The sequence below is a fragment of the Pteropus alecto genome, unplaced genomic scaffold (genome assembly GCF_000325575.1).
Source record: "Pteropus alecto unplaced genomic scaffold, ASM32557v1 scaffold157, whole genome shotgun sequence".
Lineage (NCBI taxonomy): Eukaryota > Metazoa > Chordata > Mammalia > Chiroptera > Pteropodidae > Pteropus > Pteropus alecto.
This window is the reverse complement of record NW_006440626.1, coordinates 3250275-3271704: the sequence shown is the minus strand read 5'-3', so window position 1 is coordinate 3271704 and position 21430 is coordinate 3250275. Positions and strand designations below refer to the sequence as shown.

General features: G+C 44.0%; 2 protein-coding genes and 1 long non-coding RNA gene across 4 annotated transcripts in view; 2 read left to right on the top strand and 1 right to left on the bottom strand.

Annotated features, from left to right (window-relative positions):
• Window positions 1-5004: 5004 nt before the first annotated feature.
• PHF5A (PHD finger protein 5A) lies at window positions 5005-12190 on the bottom strand. 2 transcript variants are annotated; one of them, XM_006917379.3, is made up of 4 exons: window positions 12050-12189; window positions 11596-11619; window positions 10930-11096; window positions 5005-5671 (listed from the first exon to the last, which is right to left on the bottom strand). In XM_006917379.3, exons 1-4 carry the CDS (start codon window positions 12099-12101, stop codon window positions 5582-5584), a joined length of 333 nt encoding a protein of 110 aa, XP_006917441.1. In that variant the 5' UTR covers window positions 12102-12189; the 3' UTR covers window positions 5005-5581. The 2 variants fall into 2 exon arrangements, with proteins under 2 accessions (XP_006917441.1, XP_015449034.1); XM_015593548.2 differs by lacking the exon at window positions 5005-5671 and adding an exon at window positions 5689-7393 and having other exon boundaries at window positions 12050-12190.
• Window positions 12191-12556: 366 nt separating this feature from the next.
• Window positions 12557-21430, top strand: part of ACO2 (aconitase 2) — a 41758-nt gene continuing 32884 nt past the window's right edge. Inside the window, exon 1 of the mRNA XM_006917378.3 lies at window positions 12557-12666. Within this exon, the coding sequence (XP_006917440.1) occupies window positions 12631-12666 (36 nt within the window). The 5' untranslated portion in view covers window positions 12557-12630. The remainder of the gene's footprint in view (window positions 12667-21430) is intronic.
• Window positions 12673-21430, top strand: part of LOC112484231 — a 12774-nt gene continuing 4016 nt past the window's right edge. The window contains exon 1 of the long non-coding RNA XR_003047952.1: window positions 12673-17839. This is a non-coding gene — a long non-coding RNA (uncharacterized LOC112484231). The remainder of the gene's footprint in view (window positions 17840-21430) is intronic.

Sequence of the window (21430 nt, the reverse complement as noted above, 5' to 3'; positions counted from 1 at the left end):
GCCGACCCACGGGGTTCCAGAGCACTGAAGAGCTAAAAATATAACCAGTGTTAGCAACAGCCTTCCCATTGGTCGGGGAGAGGGGTGAGGCGGCATCTGATTGGGTTTTCGGTCCAACCGCTAGGACTAAGGTTGGGGGCCAGGAGCCCAGGAACCAGGCCTTGGGGAGGATAAGCGAGCGTTTACACAGCGAGCTTTGCAAGGGCTGCTGGTATTTGTAGTAATTTATTAGAGGCAGCCATAGAAATTAGGTGGGTTTGAATCCCAATTCTGCCACTACCCCTAACCATGTTATCGTAATTTAAAGCCAACAAATCTCTTTCCATCGTCAAACCTGCTTTCTCATCCATAAAATGGAGATCATGCGGGGAATAAACTTGATATTGTTAACGTAAAGCCTGGCTCAAGTTGTTGCTCGACTTAATTTAAAGGTAACCATTCTGGCCAAATTATATCCTACATAGCCTTTGCTTAGTACCGTATGCATTCCCTAAGAAGAAACCTTGCAAGGCAGAATGATGAGAAACGTGAGAATGAGCTGAAGGGAATTCTCCTAGGACATCTCAGGTTGGGGGATGGAATCCGTTATCAGCAAATAAAGGATTGAGGCTCCTACCACTGCATGCAGGCTGACGGAGGGCAGACAGATCCCTGAAAGGATGATGAATTTTTGTATTCGTGCTTTCATTCAAATCTTCCCTGCAGTACTGGACACACGGCAGCCCTCAGCAACCTTACTACAAAAACACTGAGAAATCCAGCCTTCTTGGCGAATGGGAGTTCTGGGTAAAGGGTTAGCATGTAAATAGGAAGATAAAATAGAAGAAAAGGTAATCACCCTTCTTAACTGCTGATGTCTCCATTTATGATGTAGTGAGGAAGGCTTTTTTCTCTCCCCAACGTAATTTCGTCTTGCTAGGGCTTGTGAGCTGAATCCCTACTCAATCATTCCAAGAGTCCCTTTCCATTTTGAATAATCATTCGTGAAAGGCACACACCACGTTTTAAAAATGGTGAGCTTCAGAAGTAAGCATGTGCCGAGGGGAGAGGGTGGGAGCAGATCCCCTGAGAGTAAGCAAGTTATGCCAAATGTTTTGTTGTTGTGACAAGTCAGGCTGGTCATAATTAGTCCCAATTAGCTCTCAGGAGTGAGTCACTGTCATATACAAATGCTGGGATGAGAAATTTTGTAGTTTCTTAGGAGCAAAGAGCTACAACAGAAACTGCTTTTGGAGGTCATTGGATAGAGGACAAACGATTCGCTGTTTATTCATCACAACTGATGTGAGTAAATTCTAGTAAACAACTTAAGTGAACAAACCTGTCTTTTGCTAAGACACTAAAACTGTAGTGTTCAAAGAAAGTAACATTTTAGTCTTGGTAGAGACCACTGGGAATAAAATTGATAAGGAATTGAATTAACTGGAATTAGATGGGAATTAAAGTCCTTTTTTTTGGTGTCCCCTCTTTTTTATTTTAAGGCAGGAAAATTCCAACCAAGGGAAAGGATCTTTCATTTTTATGTTCTAGCGTCAAACTACTATTAAAGAGCTACAGGTCAGAACAGAGTGACATATAGCGTCTCTGAAATTTACTCAGCTCAGTTTAATTTCCTGGGAAGTTAACTGTCTTAATTTAGAAACTGCTAACTGGAAGGCCAGGGTCCATATCTGGTGGATGTATTGTCCTGGCATAGACTGACACATTAACATTTTTTAAACAAGTTGACATTTAAAAATTGGGAGATTGCATAAAAATCTTAATTTGTCCTAAATTCAATCTCGTAACACTGAGTCTTCAAGCTGGCAAATTGTTCAGCCATCTCCTTTAAGACAGGACCTGTGCTCTGGTTCCCCTAAGGTCCCTACCTATCCCTACTGTCTCCCAGACATGGAGGCCAAGGGTCATGTACCGTTTATCATCATGTTTGGGCTATTCTTACACCCCTTCCTTTTCAATCAATTCTATTACCTAAACTCCTGAGTTTGTGCTTTTTTCAGCTCAATGTAATAAGTAAGTGAATGGCTGTCCGTTGTATGCATTGTAGTGGATGGAGAGGCAAAAGGAGCCCAAGGATCTTATGATCTGGTTCATTGTTTCTAAACTCTGGATCGTGATCCATTAGTGGGGCCATAAGATCACTTTGTTTAATGGATTTCAGCAGAATCTTTAGAATGAAATAAAATGAAAAATATCAAAGTGCAATACACACAGTAAATATTGTTTCATGAAACTTGTTACATGTATGTACTTGGCATGAAAATAGTCTGAGAGACTATTGTGGGGTATGGTGCATCTGGAAGCATTTATGAGATGTCAGGAGCTTAGAAGGAAGAGGTACCAAGTTGGCTGGCTGATGTGAAGGTGGGAGGTATTTCAAACAAAGGGAAACAGAGCCAAGAAAACAGGGAGTGTACAATGAATGTCCCTTCAACCGCTTCATGAAAAGTAGAGAAAAGTGAGTAGAGGAACACCTTGTAGGTAGGGGGAGAGAGGGAAACATTTGGAGGACATTCAATGACGGGACTTAAATGTTTATGAAGCAGGGACCCACCGTAAAAGAACTACTACTTATGTAAAGCCTTCCAGTAAGGTCAGGCATTTACAAGGTCAAATTTAATCCTACAACCTGAAGAGGTAGTACTGTTACCTTATTTAATAGGTAAGAAAGCAGAGAGGCTAAATGACTCACTAAAGGTCAACAGCAGAACAGAAGTCAAATACAGGTCTGATTATAAAGCCCACACATTTCTCATACTTTTTTGGGGGGGGGAGCAAGAATAATGTAATCAGTGCACAATATAAAGGAGATTAAATTAACATGTGTGTACGCTGTACTTGAGAAGCTGGAAGCAAGACACCCCTTTCTAGAACTTAGAACCGAATACTTAACAATAATCACATTCAGAAAAGGGAACTGCTTTCTCAGGCTGGCTGTGATGAGTTCAATTATTTAAACTAAACCTATGTAGGTAGTGATTTCAACAATGGAGGAAAAACGCCAGCAACTTTAAAGACCATTCTGATTTTTCAGGGCCATGCACACATCATTATTCTAATTCTCTTCACAGATCTGTATACTGTTAAAGGTTAAAATTCAGCTTGTAAGCGGTTTTTCCCACAGAATTTGGTACCATCATTATCCCAATTTTTGCAACTGAAAAGAAATAATTCCCAAGTCCAAGGAAGACAACAATTAAATTAAAAACTATCTCAGGTGTTCTCAACTCATTCATTGTATTGTATTGTTCTCTTGATCTCTGAAATAAAGCAAACCAAGAATAGATTATGAAATTAGGTGACAGAGGAGTAGAGTTCAGAGGAACACACTGAGCCATGTGCCCCATGGCTATCCAGTGTGGAGGGAGTATGCCCTTTGACATCCTACTGGGTGTTGGTCTTAAGTTCCCTTGCAAGATCTTTTAGAGGCATATACACTGAGGCTGATGGAGCGCAGCTTTTGAAACACTTGTAGATGCAAGATGTTATGTGGACCTGGGAGGTTAATGAGCAAATTTTAAAAACAATGTTTTTTGGCAATACATTTTGACGTAAATTGCGCATTAAAACTAAGTTACCATAGAATCGTTACTGATTGGGTTTTCGAATTTGTCGCAGTTACTATACAATATGCGACAAATTCCAATCTGAAAATGATGTTCTCTACAATTCTTCTGACATACCATGGCCCTCACCTGATGCTTCAGAACTGCTTAGAGAGCCTCCCAAACACATCACCCTGTTCAGACTGTTGCCTCTGCCACAAATGAATGCTCTTATTTGCCCAGCCTACTTCATTTTCCTGTAAGTTCCAACATATGCTTCAAAGCCCAATTTATTAAATGGTTTCTTTGACTTCAATTTTCACTACTAAGCACCTGCTTTCTGCATGGTGGAAAATCCTTGGTTCCTGGTTCCTGCCATCATAGAATACAGCCTAGCAGCTGACAATAATTACCAAACGCTATAAACAAAATGCTTATGGTGCTACGTAGGAGTAGAAGGGGAACTTAGATTGGGAGTCGGGAGAGGCATCTTTGAGGAAATCTTTAGCTAGTCTGAAAGAGGAGTAGAAGTCAGCAAGAGTATCCGAGCATTAGAGAAGGGTTAACAGGTAAGAAGCGCTGAGGTCGAAAGGAAAGCAGCGGGCTGGGAACTGAAAGGAGCCCCCGGGACTGCAGTGTGGGGAGTGGGGGTGGCAGGAAAGGAGGTGCGGAAGCCTCAAGGATTATCTTTAGCCCTGCGGCCATGACCTTCCAACGCCTTCCTGAGGTGCCCCCAAGCTGGGCCAAGAACCCTTCCTTTGTGCATCCTCTGGGTTATACTGGAACTCCCTGTTTCTGGCAGACACCTTTATTAAATCCCTGAAGGCAGAGGTTATCTTCATTCAATTTTGGACACTTGGCACATCACAAATAAGAGTTTTGTTGATCCAAGCCAAAACTCTTGACAAGAAGTCAGAAGACTCTCATTTCTTTCCTTGGCTTTGTCACCAAGTTTCCACATGATCTTAGCCAAGCCCCTTGGGTCCTCAGGACTCCGAAACCTTTTTCAAATTCATGGTGTCAAAAGGCCTGCTTGATCAGACTTCTCAAATTACTATGTGCCTACTCAGGGTAACCTGCTATCACCTCTGGCAAGCACAAAGCACAGACAGATGAGTTTGCGTAAAAGTATGTCTGAATTTGCCCTTAATTTGTTCATTTACTTTAAAAAATATTTGAGTATATATGTATTTTATGAAACAATGCAATTCAGTTCAGTTCTCCTGACTCATTGATTTGAATGCATTGTCTCATTCCATTCCCCATTATTGGAAGCTGTCTCTTTAGTTCAAAATTACAGTTGGGCAGGAAGGATAAAAATAGCTTCTAAAAATGACTTTAAGTTTCCCCATAATCAAAGGCATGGATGGTTGTGAATTCCTTCCAGTAGAAATAAGAGGGCGAGGTGTTCTATGAATCCCAATACCTCTATTTTGAATCACAAATACCTGGAGATAAATTGGGATGGTGACTGACGACCAGAAAATAAACACCTACTTTATTAAATACAACAGAAAGGGTTTCCAATTTTTTAGAAGAAAAATAACATGAACCAGCACTACCTGGTGTTACAAGATCAAAATGTCCGCATTTATTGTTCTGAGAGCTCCCTACCACACTGCAGATGCTTCAAGGACACATGCCATCAGAGCTGCTGTAAGACGCTTTTCCACTGCGTGTAGCTTCACAACCAACTCCTCAAAGACTGAAATGTTATTCCTATTTTAGAAGCTGTTAGTGTGGAGAGAACTTATCAATGTGGAAAACAGACTCTTGCTTCTTTAATTCAAAAAAAACCATGAATTCATCTACCATTTTTTTCTGTGATACAGTCTGCCGAATGCTCTGTGAAGAAGCCTTTTCCATTCCTACCCCGTTATCTGGTGCGAGGAGGAGGGTAGAAAGCTGCCGGGGTGCCGTGGGGGATTCGGGTTGCCGGTCCGCGCTCCGCTCCCTTTCTGCTGGCAGTAGTAGGCGTCTTTTCTGGCAGCTGCAGCAGCTTGATGGGGCGGGGGGAGAAAGGGGCCGCCCACCCATCACCTCTTCTTGAAGCCGTATTTTTTGCGTTCATAGAAGAGATCTGTCTTAGAGCTTCCCAAATTGACAATCTTTGGGCAACCATCTCTCTGGAAAACAGAAAAGTTGTCATCTTTAAGCATGAATTGAGAGGGATTGAAGATAAAAAGAACTTTTGGATTAATGGTCTAGCCATGCATCCTACCAGTTTAGTTATTCTATTTGATCAATTGTTAAGAACTTACTAAGCACCTAGAACATAGCCAGGGTGTGTCTACCTTCAATCCAGTGGCCTGCACAGACAATGCTGGATTCTCAGCCCACTTTTGTTGCTAACATGATATAGTTGAGGTAGAATCTAAAACTCTTAAGATGTACTAAGCGTTTTCTTCAAGGGAAAGGTAAGAAATGGTAATAATCATCTACAGATCAGCTCTCTGGCTCTCCTCCACTATCCCAAGAAAAGGGGAGAACCTAAACACTTTAGGAAACAGCACCTTACATTTTAAATACCACAGAATATTGGGTTTGATGTGCCCTTATTAGTTTGCTTAATGTGACACATGGTCTTGGGGGCAAGTGTGTTCCTATGCTAGAGATGGCTGCTGATGGTCCATACTCTGATTTGCAATGACATGCTCCCTGGCCATTTTGTGAGCTTGAATGGTTTCAGTGAAGCCTCTGGGAAGCTGTGTTCTTCAGAAAAGATGACTCTATCAGTTGATCTGGGATGATGGGAAGAAAACTGGGGTTGCTACTGGAAAAAACCTTCACAGGTCTGATGATTTTATTAAACATCCATGTCAAAGGAGGTTGCTTCCTGTGCTGTTGGGCCGTAGAATGAATTCATCAATCCTTTAAGATTATCTCATTTCTAATTCAGCTGATTTCTCTTCTCAGGGACTGATATGAACACTGTACAAGAATCTCTGAAAACGTACAAAGTCAACGCAACATTTTTTTTTCTAGAAAACATATACCATGTATTACACTGGGAACTACCATCTGTGGAGTCTGACGTGCTCAGGGAACCAGGATGTGGGCCCAGCCCTAATAATGGCTTGCTAGGTGAACTCTAGCCATATAATCTGTATTCAAAGTCCTGGTACAAATGAGGAAACGGCTGCCTCTTCGTGGCCCAAGGTAGCCTGATATTAAACACAACATGCCCTAAGACCTTTAGAGATGCTACGAAATCCTATGGTATGATGATAGCCTGTGGGCAAGGCACTCCCCTTCGGACGCATATTCCTCAACTGTAAAATAAAGGGACTGGTCAATGTTTACAAACTATATATAGAGCCCTAGAGAGTCCTGAGAGGTGCCACCCCCAATATGTTCTCACTGGCAGTTTAGGTTAGCAGGCTCTGGAAGCTAGGCTGCCTGAATTTTGATAAGTTATTAATCTCTGTGTCTCTTTTTAGTCACATGTAAAATTATTATTACAATGACAGATTCTACCCCCTAGAATTAAGAATCAATAAATATATTTAGAACAGTGCCAGGCATATAATTAGTTTTTAATGTTATAAGAAATTGCCAAAAGCAAATATCAGCAATTTCATAATGATATAAACAGACGCACAGGTTCTGCATAAAATATTTCTTTGAAAATAGGACTCTACATATTTAAAAAAAAGTTAGACGGCCAATGCATTGGATTATTAGATCTTCGGCTTTTATAGCGTTTTCTCTGACTCACAGGTTTCCTGTTTTCTTGCCCATCCTCCCGTTTTTCACTTTCTATGCATCTCCCACGGGTCTCGTGGTTGTTCCCAAAGTGAGAGGTGAGGATGTGAGCACTGGACCTGGAAGGCTTTTGTTGGGTATGCCTGTGAATGGAGAGCATGGACAGGAAGGTGGAAGGACTCTTCAGAAACTTTGGAGGATGGTACAGGAGAATATTCGGGTGTTGAGCCAGAAGTTATTTTAAAAATACCTGCAAATGTCGGCCTCATGGCAGCAGCTCCTTTAGCAACTGTATGTGTGAATGCTAAGTTTCCTCCTCTGTCGGTCTCTGTTTCCATTATACTAATTAAACATTCCCACTAACACGACACCAGGAGTACCCTAAGCTGGGCTTCTGTCGAAACCAAACTCTGTGCCTTCGGCTTCCTTCTTGAGGAGGGCTGTGTGTCAAGTCCATTTCTACGGCAGGAAAGCAAGCTACAAAAATTACCCTCTTAACAGTGGTGAAACTCAGGACTTTCAAGTAAAACTTGAAAACTAACACTAATCATGTACCAAAATATAAAAGACCAATGGGAAATCTGTATAGAACTGAAATGCAGGAAAAGGCAATTTCAAAATTTTAAGATCAGAAAAATACAATTACTGAAAATGGGTCCATCTCTGTTTCTTACAAATCGTAGCAAAGAATTTCTGCTTTATTAACAGAAACTTGAAGGTGAAATGTTCATTCTTTCAGCAACTGTTTAAAGAATACCAATGATGTAAAAAACAGACTGAATGCTGGGAGTAGTATCACATTTTTTATCTGAAACTTTGCTTTTAAAGTCCTTTAAGCTCTCAGTAAATACATTCATGAGGTAATAAGGATTACTACTTCTTTTTTGTGGATATTTCTCCAAAGCCACACACAGCGTGTTACCAGCAAAGCCAAGATTTGAACAGGCTTTTTGACTTCTGGTCTCATATTTTTTCTAACAGGGCTTCCGAAGGCAAGAACCAAAACCTTCCTATGGTTCGGACAGTTAAAGAGAATGATAAATTTGCTAATTAACTTTGAAAAGTATCAAATATCTTTTGCATTAATCTATCAAATACCTTTGGCTCTGCTGTTTATTTTTAATGGGAAGAAGAGAATGGTAGAAATAGCAAGAGAGACAGGCACAGCCTTAACCATGTGGTGCAGTGATTAGAGTAAAGTGCTTTGAGTTAGACTGTGCATTCTCAGGGGGGATAAAAATATCTTTAATGTCGTAGTAGTCTGTCATCTAAAGCTCATCCATACCCAACAAAATCTTGTTCCTTGGTGTTTAATTCCTCTTGTTAGGGAGAAAACCGTTAGTTTCATTTCATGTAAATTTTAACTTTTCTCCTTGGTCCTTGGGGGAGGCAATAATAGAAAGAAATGTTGAGAAACACTGAGTAAGATAGACCTGGGTTTTAGTCCCAGATCTGCCACTTATTACTCATGTGACCTGGAACCAAGTTGCTTAACATCTCTGAGCCTTACTGTCATCTATATCATATAGAATTTTTGGAACAGAATGTTCAGCACAGTACCTGGCACACAGCAAGAGCTCCGTAAATATTAGCTATTTTTGCTTTCCGGTTGGGACAGCTGAGGAAAACGGTTAAGCAAAAGGAGTAAAGGAATCAAAAGTTGAAGGGGATCAAAATGATTTTGCACTAGAAATAACTACAAATTGGTCTTCTGGCAGCAGCACCCAGATATTATCCCAGACTCCTGAATACTCCTGAAACTCTGAAAAACTATAGAGAACACTCGACTTAGTTTCTTGGTCTATTGTCCTTAAAAATGATGAAAGTTGAAGGAATAGGAAAATAATGGGGGCTGTTTTGGTTGGGAAGGTTTCTGCATAGGAAAGTCTTAGCCACTTAATCTGTATGATGATCCGTCAGGCTGAAAGGCTGGATCATATCACTGGACTGCTTTTGTTCCTTGGAAACTATTGCTGAGTAAATGTGAGCTAGGTGCCTTCTCAAATATCCTTAGAACATTCTTGTATTATGTGAAGTAGGGGAAGTGACATCTAGAATAATGTTCAGAGACAAAATGAGGCACGAGGATCCAAAAGTATCAGGTCACAGACCACAGGCAGACGAGTCAGACAGAAATTAATGTTCATTAAGCACTCCTTGGTTGTAAGCTTATGCCAGATAAGGACTCTAGCTACAATCATGCGAACAGTTCCAGAAAATGGCCTTAATGGACTCTTTAGCAAGTTTAAGAATTATCTGTACTTGCTCTTCACTGCTGTCATCTTACCCTGGTTTCACTGCTTATCAACTACCAAACATCTACTATGTACCAGACACTCTGCAGGCGAAGCTCCCCTGGATGACGTATAGGATTAGCACCAAAATGTGTACCATTCTTACACTACATGCCAGGCACTGTACCAAGAAGTGGGGAAAAGGAGATACCAAGACACAACCAAGGTCCTTTCTCTAAAGGAGTGTAGCTGGTGGATCAGATCAAGCAGGATATGATTTGACAGTCAAAGGTAAAATGCAAATCAGAGTTTAGGACAGAAGAAAGTTCAAATCAATGACCGAAGTTATTAATACTTTATCTATGACTCTTCTCATCTCCCTAAATAATAGAAGACTTAATAGTATAAAAAAAGTTTTATCTGGCCTGATTTGTCCCACTTACTGGGGGTAGACAGGATCCAAACACACAGACCACTGAGATGCTGGGCTGTTTCTCCTCAACACAGGCACATCCTACCAAAAGGGTTTATAAAAGCACAACTTGGTGTAATGGGGACACCAGTAGGTTTAGCCAGACAATCTGGGCTTGCCACGTATTAGCTGGGTGAGGGACTGTAAAATGGGGTAATAATAATCCCTATTTAACAAAGTTAATGTGAAGAATAAGGGAGACTACATCTATAAACTATCTACTCTCTATCATAGGAATATGAAGAATTATATCTTTTGCATTATCCTAGATTCGGTAGCTGGATACCTTCTGTTAGCCTACTGGTACTGTATCACACTTCCTTTTCTTATATTATAAGAAAACAAGCTGATTCATGGGACTGTCCCTCACCCCAAGAAGTCTGCTAAAGAAAAATGGTAAAACTCACCCTTCACATGGTATGGATCGATAAGCCCTCTATCCTGCATTTGGTTCAACGAGCTGACTCACTAGCCACTGCCACCACGCAATATCAAGGGGCAAAATATCATGAGACAGAATCAATGAATTCTACAGTAATAAACCAAAGGCATTAGCCACTTAAAAGCTGAAATCAACCTGAACTGTCTCATATTCAAATGTCGCATCTGCCTAAAGTCCTTAATGACAGTAAAGAGAATTACTGAATGGCTGTTACACACCATGCACTGTACTAGGGCTTACAAAATGCAGGATGTTGTTTCTGAATAAAAATAATCAGAGAGACATCAAAGGAATAGAGAGAAGGCTCTCCAAATTGCTGGTGTTTACAAAGATTTGCTTCTCTTGCATTTTTGCCCTTGACTGAAAATAACTGCCTTTTAATGGGCTACACCCAGTTCAGCTCACAGAACTTGAAATTATAACCTAGGTGACTAGCTGAACATAGTAATCTCCACAGTCCATAGGAGTTTGCCATGGGCGGCAAAGTGTTTTCAAATAAAAGATCAGATAGAAAGCTTAGAATACACTCACATCCTTCTCCTGGATGGTGCACTCCTTACAATAATAGGCATCGGAGACTCCGGGGCCTCCACAGATCACACAGCGCCCCTGATAGGAGCCATAGTTACACTCATCACATATGCGCACCAGGGTGCAGGGACGCACGTAGGAATCACAGATCACACACTTGCCATCACCTGTGAGGAAAAGAGAATGGAATTATGCCCACTTGCAAGGACCTCAAGTCCTCTGCCCTCTTCCTACTATGGGGAAACACACTAGTCTCCTGAATGTGACTTTAGGTCCCTCTACTTTGGCATCACAAAACTTGGCTTACTTAGTGTCCATCCCCACAACACATAGGAAAAGTTAATCAACATGTAAAGAGCTTACAACAGCACTTGGTAGATAAGTCTATATAATTACTGGCAAAAATGTGTGTTGGAGACCAGGTCATGCTACTTCCCGTCCAAAGCTAGAGATTTTCTCAAAACCTAAACACAGTGTCTAAAAATGTGCAAGTTGGAGTGGGGACGTGCAGGGGGGCCTTCGATTGCAGTCTGGCATTCAGTGTTTATATGTTTCCGGGCACATCGACTCAAAGCCCTCTGTGGTACTACAGGAAATGCTCGTTTGCTGACTCCACAGAAACTGAGTGGGAGGGGTGGGGTGTTCAGGAGGGCGTGATCCACTCACATTTTTCACACAGTCTTCCGATGGCTGCAAGATCAAAGACAGTAAAGAGTACAATTAGAATTAAGGTTCTGACGAAGAGGGGGAAAAACATCCTCGATCTTGGAATGGGGGGACAGGAGCAGAGACTACAGTAAGTCCTGAGCGATCTTATCTCTCTTTTCCCCATAAACTTCCCAAACCCACACCCTCCTGAAGCTCCTTCCAGGTCCTGGGCAATCTCAGAGTTTCTCTGGACCCCTCCCCGGCCGCCCGCCCGCCTCTGGGTCCCAGCACGCGCGTCACCGCTTTTCATCACAGGCCACAAACCCGCGCGCTCCTATACCACCGTAAGGCGGGAAATGTGGCATCTTCAAAGTAAAACCCGAAGAAGAGACGGGAACCCCCAACTCCCAGGAACCTCCAGCTCCTAATACTACCCCAACCCAGAGAGCCGCAGGCATGGAAGCCGTCTCACCAACACCAGCCTGCTTGCGGCAAAAGATCAAGTCCGGATGATGTTTAGCCATAGTTCGCACTGGAGAGGGCCACCGGAAGCTTCGAGACTTCCGTCCGACCTTTAACCCCCTTTGTACCCTCCCCCTTGTCGCCGTGATTGGTCCCCTAGGCTTCCATCAGCGTTCATAATCTCTGCACCAAGACCCGGTCGTTCTCGCGCGATCAAAACCCCTAAATTCCAAAGTTGAGTTTCTGTGATAGCTGGGGAGCCAGGTCCTGGCAGGAGCATTCAAGTAATAAAACAATGCCTTTCCCCGATTTGAATGGGAGAGACAAATCCAAAGTACAAAGGTGACATCTGCACTTCGATAAGATATCTTTGTGCGATATTTACCTCCGTAAGTGCTCTTATGCAGCTTTTTTCCGTGTGGGTTCCTAACGCGGTAGCTCCGCCCACTGCACTCTCAGTGCTCTGGCGCCTCTGCGGAGGCCCCGCCTTCCCCGTGACGTCTCTCTTTAGGCCGCGCCCCTGCCCGAAGGCTTTAAATAGACCGTGCGTCACGTCACTTTCGCGCGACCTCATCTTTGTCAGTGCACAAAATGGCGCCTTACAGCCTTTTGGTGACCCGGTTGCAGGTGAGCGAGCTCAGGGCCTTCTGGGTTCACGGGGGCGGGTTACCTCCAATTGTGCCTGCGGCTGTGGGCGCGGCGAGGGGAGGCGGGCCCGACCTTCGGTGACTTTTTGTATACATTTCCCGACCGTGGGCCCTGCGCCCGTGCCCGATCCTCCGGCGCCCGAGGTCAAGGAGACCCTGGCGCAGTCAGTTCTCCCAGCCCTGTCCCCGCCCCGTGGGAAGCGTGGATCCAAGCAGCGGCGGCCGGTTGGAGAGTGGATGCACCTTTTCTCCTTTTTGGCGACCTCACTCCCCTTCTCCGTAGGGTTTCTTTACGTTCCTCAAGGTTAGGACAAGGTGACTGGGCGTATGGTCGGTGGTGAGCCCGCTGGGCCCAGCGCCTGAAGTCCTCACTTCTCATCTCTCAGCAGCAGAGACTTGCTATCCAGGTGTATCTACTGTTGCTAGGCCTGGAGTCTGGAGAAGAAAGTATCCTCCTGTTCCATCTTTCAGGGATGCTGCGGAACAGATAGCCAAGAATGGGGGCGGGGGTTATCCAGCCCCGGATATAGTAAATAGTAATAACAGTAGAGACTCACCTTTGCGTAAGATTGAAGGATTTTTAATTCTTTACCTTATTTTGAGTCATATAACCATCTGATGAGATGATTAATCTTATTTGACAGGTAATGAAAGTAAGTGAAAGTTAACTGCTGTCACCGAAATGACCTAAACATCTGCCCAACTTACAGCCCCTCTTTTCTCCTTGCCCTCATGTCAGCCTGCCCTCACAGAACTTTCTGAGCCAGAGTGTGATCCTTGAGCTAACATTCGTATTCGTGAGAGTACCAGAATGGAGTATTTTGAGCTCACTATTAGTTACTTTTCAATTACTAGATGGGAGAGTAAAGAGACATGACAGTTTGACCTTGACTCTCCTGTTATGAACCATCTAGAAAATTGTGACTGCCAGATGGACTTTTTTTATTCCCAACTTGACAATCCTAGGAAGGTTTTATACTGAAAGGTTTAGTGTCAAGCATGTATTTTGTTAATAAAAATAAAGCAAGAATTGGTAGATATTCTTGACAACTTTTTACATTTAACTTTGTGAATCTACTTTGATTCAAGTGGCACAACGTTGATTAAAGAATTTTAAAGGTGTTATATGCTGTACTCAGGAAGCATTGTGTTACTAGAAGTTTTTTTCCTCTCTTAAATTTAAACCTTATGGTTAAAGTGAAATCATCATTTATCTTAAAACACTTCTGATCTCTCAATTCTGGGCAAAGACGAGGAATTTGCCCTAATTTTTTCTATAGATCTTTTGAGTCTCTAGGTTGACAATGTAGAAATACTGTAGTTGTTTCTTCCTAATCCTGCTATCCCATGATGTAGTGAAGTCAGGCAAGATTATTAATAAGATGATTATTTGGTAGCGATTACAGGTTTATTGAACTTGGAAAAGCAGATATCACAGTGTTTTTGAACTGAAAAAGGGTCTTCAAAAGCATGAGTGTTAGTTGGGAATAGAAAGAGATCTGGGCTATAGTTCATATTCTCCCTTGACCCTGTGACCTTGAGCAAGTTACTTCTGTATCCTGGTTTCCTCATCTGTCAATTGGGGAGCACATTCATTGACATGTTTATTGAGTACTCGGTGATTTCCATCCATTCAGATTGTTATGATGACTGTTCTAAAGTCATGAGAAAGTAGAATATATTTGTTTATGATCTGGTAGTCCGACTTCCTCTTTGACAGATAATCCAAGACCGTGAGAACCCCGGTGACTTCCAGTAGCAGTCAGGACTAATATTCAGGTCTCTATGTTTGTTCATTTAGCTAAGGTGAATGAACACCATTATACCACACTGCCTCCCAGTAGCCAGGCTGTCTACGTTAAATAACGGCCAGCTAACACAGTCCTCTGAAAACCTTATAAATTTACCTCTTTTGTGTTTAGCTCCATTTAAGAGGTGATGATACTATCTTAGCTGTCATGTCTGCATAACCCTGTCCATGCATAAAATTTTCCTACCTCATTCACCGCATATTTGCTGAGCACCCACTGTTTACTGTAGATACAATGACAAGCAAAAACAGACAATTCTTGTTCTCCTGGAGCTTCCACTATATTCCAATGTATTCTACTGTAGAGAACCTTGGAGATCTTCAGTCAAAATATTTTTCTTCTGCCTTGGGCTAGACCAAAGGTGAAGGTACATTAATAGAGTGATGGCAATTACTACTATCACCAAGAGTAGCTAATGTTTATCTTACTGTGTGCCAGTAATTTCATGTGACCCTGCGAGATAAGGCAGACCAGTCAGCTCTGTCCTATAGATGAAGAAAGAGAATTAGAGCAGAAATGTAGTGTAATGGTTAAGAGTGTGGGTCTTGCATCACACTACCTTATTTGAATGCTGACTCTCATACTCATTGGCTTTGACTTTGGGCAGGTTACTTCACCTCTCTGTGTTGTTTCTTCACCTATAAGATACGGATAATAGTAGATCTGACTTATCTAATGATAGTATTGTAACTGCAAAGTACTTAGAATCCTGTCTGCATCTGGTAAGTGTGATATTATGGTTAAGTAAAACAAAATTAACTTGCTTAGGGCCTTACCACTAGCAGATTTGATTTGAATCTGCACCTTTCTGTTCCAAAGCCTGAGGTTCTAGCCCTTGCACTAACTATACTGCTTCCCTTTGGAATCAAGATTCAGCCTGTTGGCCAGGGTACCATTAATGCTCCATAACCTGAGAACAGTGCTCTTAAAGTTGAAAACGTTCTATCATTTGACAGGATTTGCTATTAGATAGTAAAATTAGAAACAGAATGAAGGAAATTTAGGTGAAAATTTTGAAAAGCCATGTTTAATTTACTCTCTGGTTTTTATCATTTTTGTGCAAATGACTATGAATAATTAAAGAAAGGGGTTGGGCACTTGCAAATACATTTAGGTTTTGGTTTTACCTTGAGTATTGGGGTGCTGAGTTTTCATCATGTGACCTTGAGGAAGCCATGTAACCACTTGTAGGTAAATCTGAGATGGCATTTAACTCAAAGAAGTCTGACATTTGGCAGAAATTAAAAGTGCCTCTATAAAGTACCATGTAAAAAAAATCTTTGAATTGTGAAACAGGTCATTCTGGTTACATGTTCACTGTGGTACCCTCTCAAGTGTCCTATAGTCAACTGTCGATTTGAATTGAGTGAATGAATGAATGATTGAATGGATGAGTAAACAAAACTTCCAATCTCAGTTTGAGCAGATGGGGTAGAATCACCGTCTTGAGGACTAGGGGAGCATACCATTGTCTTTTGGACCAACCGTTCCCAAAATGTTTATTGAAATTTTACTATATGCCTAGCACTGTTCTGGACGCTGGGAGTGCAATACTGAACAAGAATAGCGGAACCTATATTGTAGTTCTGGGGAGCCAGAAAATAAGCAAGTAGACGAATAAGAAAATTCTAGTTACTGAGTGCTACAAGGAAGATAAACTGGGATAGTGTGGTAGAGTTAGGGTGGGCATGTGGTGTGTCATGGATTTTACTGGGGTGATTGGGGAAGGCTTCTCAGAAGGGGCGACATTTGAGCTGAGGCTTAGTGATGAGAAGGCAGTCCTTCAGCATTTTGGGAGAGGAGACTTCAAGTAGAAGGAGCAGCACGTGCAAAGCCCCTGAGATAAGTATGCGCTTAGTGTGTCGAGGATGAGAAATAAGGCCAGTGTGGCTGAGGTGTTGAGAGGAGAGGATGGTGTGATCAAGAGGTCACACCAAGTTACCAGGGTCATAGAGGCTCTGGTAAGGACGTTGGGTTGTACTCCAAGTGTAATGAAGGTTTTAAGCTGTGGAGCGACAGGATCTGATTTATGGTTGAGAGGAGTCTTCAAGCTGCTGCATGGATGATGGCCCACAGAGGGACAGAGGAGGCAGCAAGGAGACCAGTGGGGCTGTTGGAGTTAACCAGGGAGTGGTGAAGGTGTCTGGGACTAGGGTTCTGGTAGTGGAGCTATTTTGGAGGCAGATGGGTTGGATGTAGAGTGTAAGGCATGGGAAATAATTGAGGACAACACTTAGGTTTGGGGCGTGAGCAGTTGAGGGATAGGTGACCTTGAATTCAGTAGTTCTCTGTTTTCATAGTACTCGTAAATCTTAGGTAGAGCTGAAAGTGATTCATAAGTTCTTGATCCTTTTATCAGCTCTCAACAGGTACTTGTATTTCACTGATAAGGAAGCAGGATAGGGTCAATTGTCTTGTCCCAGGCTCTCTCAATTGAGTATGAGCATCTTGTCTGCCGTGAACCCTGTTCTATCTTGGGCTTTATTCTGGTACCTGGTGCCTCGGGAGGGCCATGTGGGAAGTATTTAAAATGAATGTTGATGCTTGAGCGGTCATCTTCATTGGCTCCAGCTTTCTTTGACACCCTGGTTTGGAAGGCTCTGGACCTGTCAGCGTAAAGGAGGGTAAGGACTGCAAGGAGGCTGCTCACAGTATTTTCAAAGCAGCACGTAGACTATCAGGAATCTTGGGGAGACTTACTCTGCCACAGTCTTACCCTGTGGCTTCAACAAGGTCTCAACCCTCTGTGGCCCTCCGGTTACACATCTGCAGAATGGAACATTAATAGCTATCCTCCCATTAAGAAAGGTCCTGAAGGCCTAATCATATTTGAAAAATTCTTTAAACTCTAATGCACTATAAAAATTTGTGAATGATTTCTGGTGTTATTTTAGGAATACACCCTTAATCAGCCTATAGAAGCCTTTCTTTATTTGGGGGTCCTAAAAAGCATGGAGAATGGTTTTGGGGGTTTCATTCTGCAAAGCTTGGGCCAGAGGGAAGGGCACCGGCTTTGGAGCAAGGTCAAGAATTTCACCTTTGCCCTGTGGCCCTCGGCGAAATAGTTAACATTCCAGAGCCTCAGTTTCCCATTCTGTAAAATGGGCACACTGTTTTCTGCCCCAGGGGGTAGTTGTGAGTATTAAATGGGACTGTGTGTACGAAGTACTTGGGGCAAATCTGGCGCAGGGTCTCAGCCCTTGGGGAATGTTTGTCTCTGTCTCTAGCCCTGTATGTGGCCCACGGCCTCCATCGCCCCAGCGCTTACCCTCAGCTCATAGGTTTGGAAAAACTGGCTTTAAGGAAACCGCTTCGTCCTTCCATAATCTCCATGGATACTGGGTATGTAGTAGTCGTTCAGGAAAACCTTTTGGGTACTGCTCTAAGGGAGCCTGGAGGAGAGGGAACAATGAATCCACCGACTTCCTGTTTTTTATTCTCTAAGTTGAAGGGCAACATTGAGAAAATGAGCTCTAGAATTACATTTACAGTAGTTTCATCCTTAGATATTAAAATCCTTGGGGAATTTAGGCCCAGTAGGAGTGTTTCTGCTTTCATGTGCGGAGATGGAAACGGTAGCCAGTCCGTGGCCAGTCCTGGGAAGTACCTACCTAATGGGTCTCCGGAGTTCCTCTAGTCCTCGACCCCCAGTTCAGTGCCGGGTTCCTTCACCTTCTGCTGGACGTTGTGTTGTTACTGTTATTTTTGTTGTTGTTTACTGAGAGGGCCACAGAGCTGGTTGAAGACAAGGGCTCTGCCTGTGAAAGAGCATGTATGCTGGTGAGGAAGAAGTCACTTCATAACTGTAATACAGTGAGTGGGCTGCAGCAAGCGGAGGGGTGCACATGCTGGGCGGGGCCGACTCCAGACTGGACCGTCCTGGAACCGGGGTGTCGTGGTGGCGCATTTACTCAGATGGCTGCGCCAGTCACTGAACCAGGTCTTGTTTTACAAATACTGCCTCGTTTGTCCTTCACAAGCACCCGAAGAGGTATGTATCATTATCTTGTTTTCACGATGATGAAACTGAGACCCGGAGAGGTTAAATACTTGTCTGAGGCAACAGCTAGCGTGCAGCACAGCCAGGTTTTGAATGCAGATTTGTTGACTGCAGAATGCGGGCTTTCTACCACTCGACCAGCCTGTCTCCCCAGAGCCCTCCCCGGGGGTAGAGAGTAGAAACTAGGTCTCTGTAGAGCAGGCTAGATAGAGGGGACACGGTTGTACTGGCTCCACGCCTTTTTGGATGCATGTCTGTTTGGGGCCATGAATGCCTCCTGCTCCAAATACCAGCAAAGCTTAAGAGGGAGAGGCCAAGCTGTGGGTCAGCCTCACAGGGTGCCTCTGGAGCGCCTGGAGGATGCCCTTCCGAAGTTGGTGCAAAGCTGCTGCCCCAGGAGCTAGAGCGGGGCTATGGATTTGCATGCAGTTCACAGTGTGCCTGGAGTTTCTGCTGCTGATGCCAGCAGCAAGGGGGAATTAGATGAGTGAATCCATCAACTGATTCCTTAAAGGGGACCTCCTACTGCCTTGGAGCCGGTTAGAGGCTGTGAGTTGGAGAGACTGGCTTCCTGCCCCCCTTCCCAAGCCTCTGAAAAGGACTACATCACTTTTGTGCCTGCCAGTTGCATAGCAACCGAGCTAGCTGACTGCCTTCTGGCAGGAGGGAATTGTTTAGCTTTGGATTCTTAGGAGAGGTGCCAGGCATCTCCTACTAGGGGTGGGAGAAAATGGGTAGAAGCAGCGGAGGTGTGGGAAGATGCTTCTTATTAGGTGGGTGTTGACTGGCATGCATTCCTGTGTTGTCCACCCAGGCAGAGTCAGTCCACCAGGGGCTTTCCCACTAGGAAGGGCTAGGCCGCTAGTTGCTAAGAGCTGTGAGCCTGAAGGCTGAGGGTCATGGTCAGAGGAACCAGGGGTCTTAACCCACTCGAGCCCTGGAAGTCATCCCGCTGGTGCAATGGGCTGCCTTATAAGGTCATGCATTCCTCACCACTGGACAGGGCCTGCAGAGCTAACACAAATAACTCTGTGTTAGGTATTCAAAGGCAGAATAAGTGAATAAATGAGACCTTTTCAGTATCATTTCAGTTCTGAGATGTGCTGTCCTGGTGCTGGTGACCTGCACTGGGGCTCCTGGTCTTCGGTGGCTAGGAAGGGAGGAGAAGGCATGATGGGTAATGGCAGCCCATAGTTCTCTAGGACGTAGGCAGGCGTGTGAGAGTGGCTGCATCTCATTCTCCCAGGAGAACTGCGTAACAGCAGCCCACATTTATTGAATGCCTGCCAGGATCCCAGCTATTGAGCTCGGTACTTTTCATATATTTTTTCCTTAAAGAATACAGTATATTCATAAAAGTTCTCTTTCCTTCTCTCTATCCAGTCCCCAGAAACAACTACTGGTAGGAATTTTGTATTTATCATTCCAGACTTTTTTCTCTGCATTTCCATCCAATACATTCTTTCTAATTTTAAAAATCTCTACTCTTTTACTCCCATTTTACAGAAGAGAAAACTGAGGCTCAGAGAGGTGAAGAACCTTGTCTCAGGTCCCACAACTAGGGGAGCTGAGATTCTAAGCCAGATTCATTCACCTCTAGAGTAGATGCCCTTTCTGTGACTTGGCACTGGTGTTGGAGTGTTTCTGCAATGGCACGCGACAGGTCAGAATGGGGCCGGTGACTTCTCTGTCTGTTGATGAAGCAGCTGTCTCAAGAGACCGGGCCTCCTTCAAGAGCCCAGCTTGGTTAGACAGCTCACTCGCACTGCATGCTGGTGCCCACTGACACATGGTTCCCTAAGGCAGCGCTGGGGTACACTGTGCTTCACCGATTGGCCAGAAAGTCAAACTGGCCCAGCCACGCTGGCCTCCTCCCTAAGAAGGTGTCAGCCCCTTTGGTTTGGACTGTTCTCTGGGTACAGTTGGTCCCAAGGGAGGACATCTGCCCTTGGGAACAGAGCAGCATGTCTGACCTTGGCCAAGTGGGTAGGCCACAGTTCTGAGTGGGTGTGCATGTGACATGCCGCGGGGTGGACCGCTTTCCCATATGCTCTGGCTCCGTACAGGCACCAATGGCTCAGCACGGCCTCTGCCAGAGGCGCTCACAACGTGAATTTGAAAGCATGATGAAGAGACTAGCATTCAGATCATGGCTCTGCCTTCATCCATTCCATTGCCAAGTATTTCTTGATCAACTGCTGTGTGTCAGACATTGTCCTGGGCTCTGAGTATACAACGGTGACCAGAATAGACAAGTTTTCTGCCCTCATGGAGCTTACATTTTAGTGGAATTTACTTTCTCATCTAAGTCTCCATTATCCCATCTAAACGAGGAACATAATGACCTGTAAAAATCCCACTTGGCACAGTTATTGAAAGGGTGACATAAGGTAACCTTCGTGATCTTCCTGGCACAGTTTCGTTTGTTTCTTTTTTTTTTCTTCATTCATTTCATTGCCGGCCCAGCTCCCCAGCGGGGCTCACTTTGGGTAAGCTCCTTCCTTCAGAGTTCATCCTGTGTCAGTAAATGCAGGATCAGCAAAGCCTTCCTGACGCCTTGGAAGCCCTGGGATTTGTATCCCATCCAGCAAGGGAGCGGACACTACCAGACCAAGGAGCCAGACTCTGCCAGAGGCACTCTGGTTCAGCACTTGGGACTGAGAGCCCCCAAGGAGGACTGAGCTCACCTGACTGCCGGGCCCGAGCAGAAGTTGAGAGACGCTGTCTATAGTAGTGGCCTCCAACCTTTTTGGCACCAGGCAGGGGTCAGTGCTTCTATGAGGTTCTAATGCCTGATGATCTGAGGCAGAGCTGAGGCGGTGATGCTGGTTGGTGCTGGGCAGCGGCTGCAAGTACAGATGAAGCTTCGCTGTCTCACCTGCTACTCACCTCCTGCTGTGCAACTCAGTTCCTAATAGGCCACGGCCTGGTAC

What these genes read in the sequence shown, in the direction of transcription:
- PHF5A (XM_015593548.2), bottom strand. Translation starts at nt 12,101, where the DNA reads ATGGCTAAACATCATCCGGACTTGATCTTTTGCCGCAAGCAGGCTGGT. An exon ending in CGGAAGACTGTGTGAAAAAT is followed by an intron (nt 11,097 to 11,595) that starts GTGAGTGGATCA and finishes TTTTCCTCACAG; the next exon opens with GTGATGGCAAGTGTGTGATC. An exon ending in GCACCATCCAGGAGAAGGAT is followed by an intron (nt 7,394 to 10,929) that starts GTGAGTGTATTC and finishes CTCCATTCACAG; the next exon opens with GCATACCCAACAAAAGCCTT.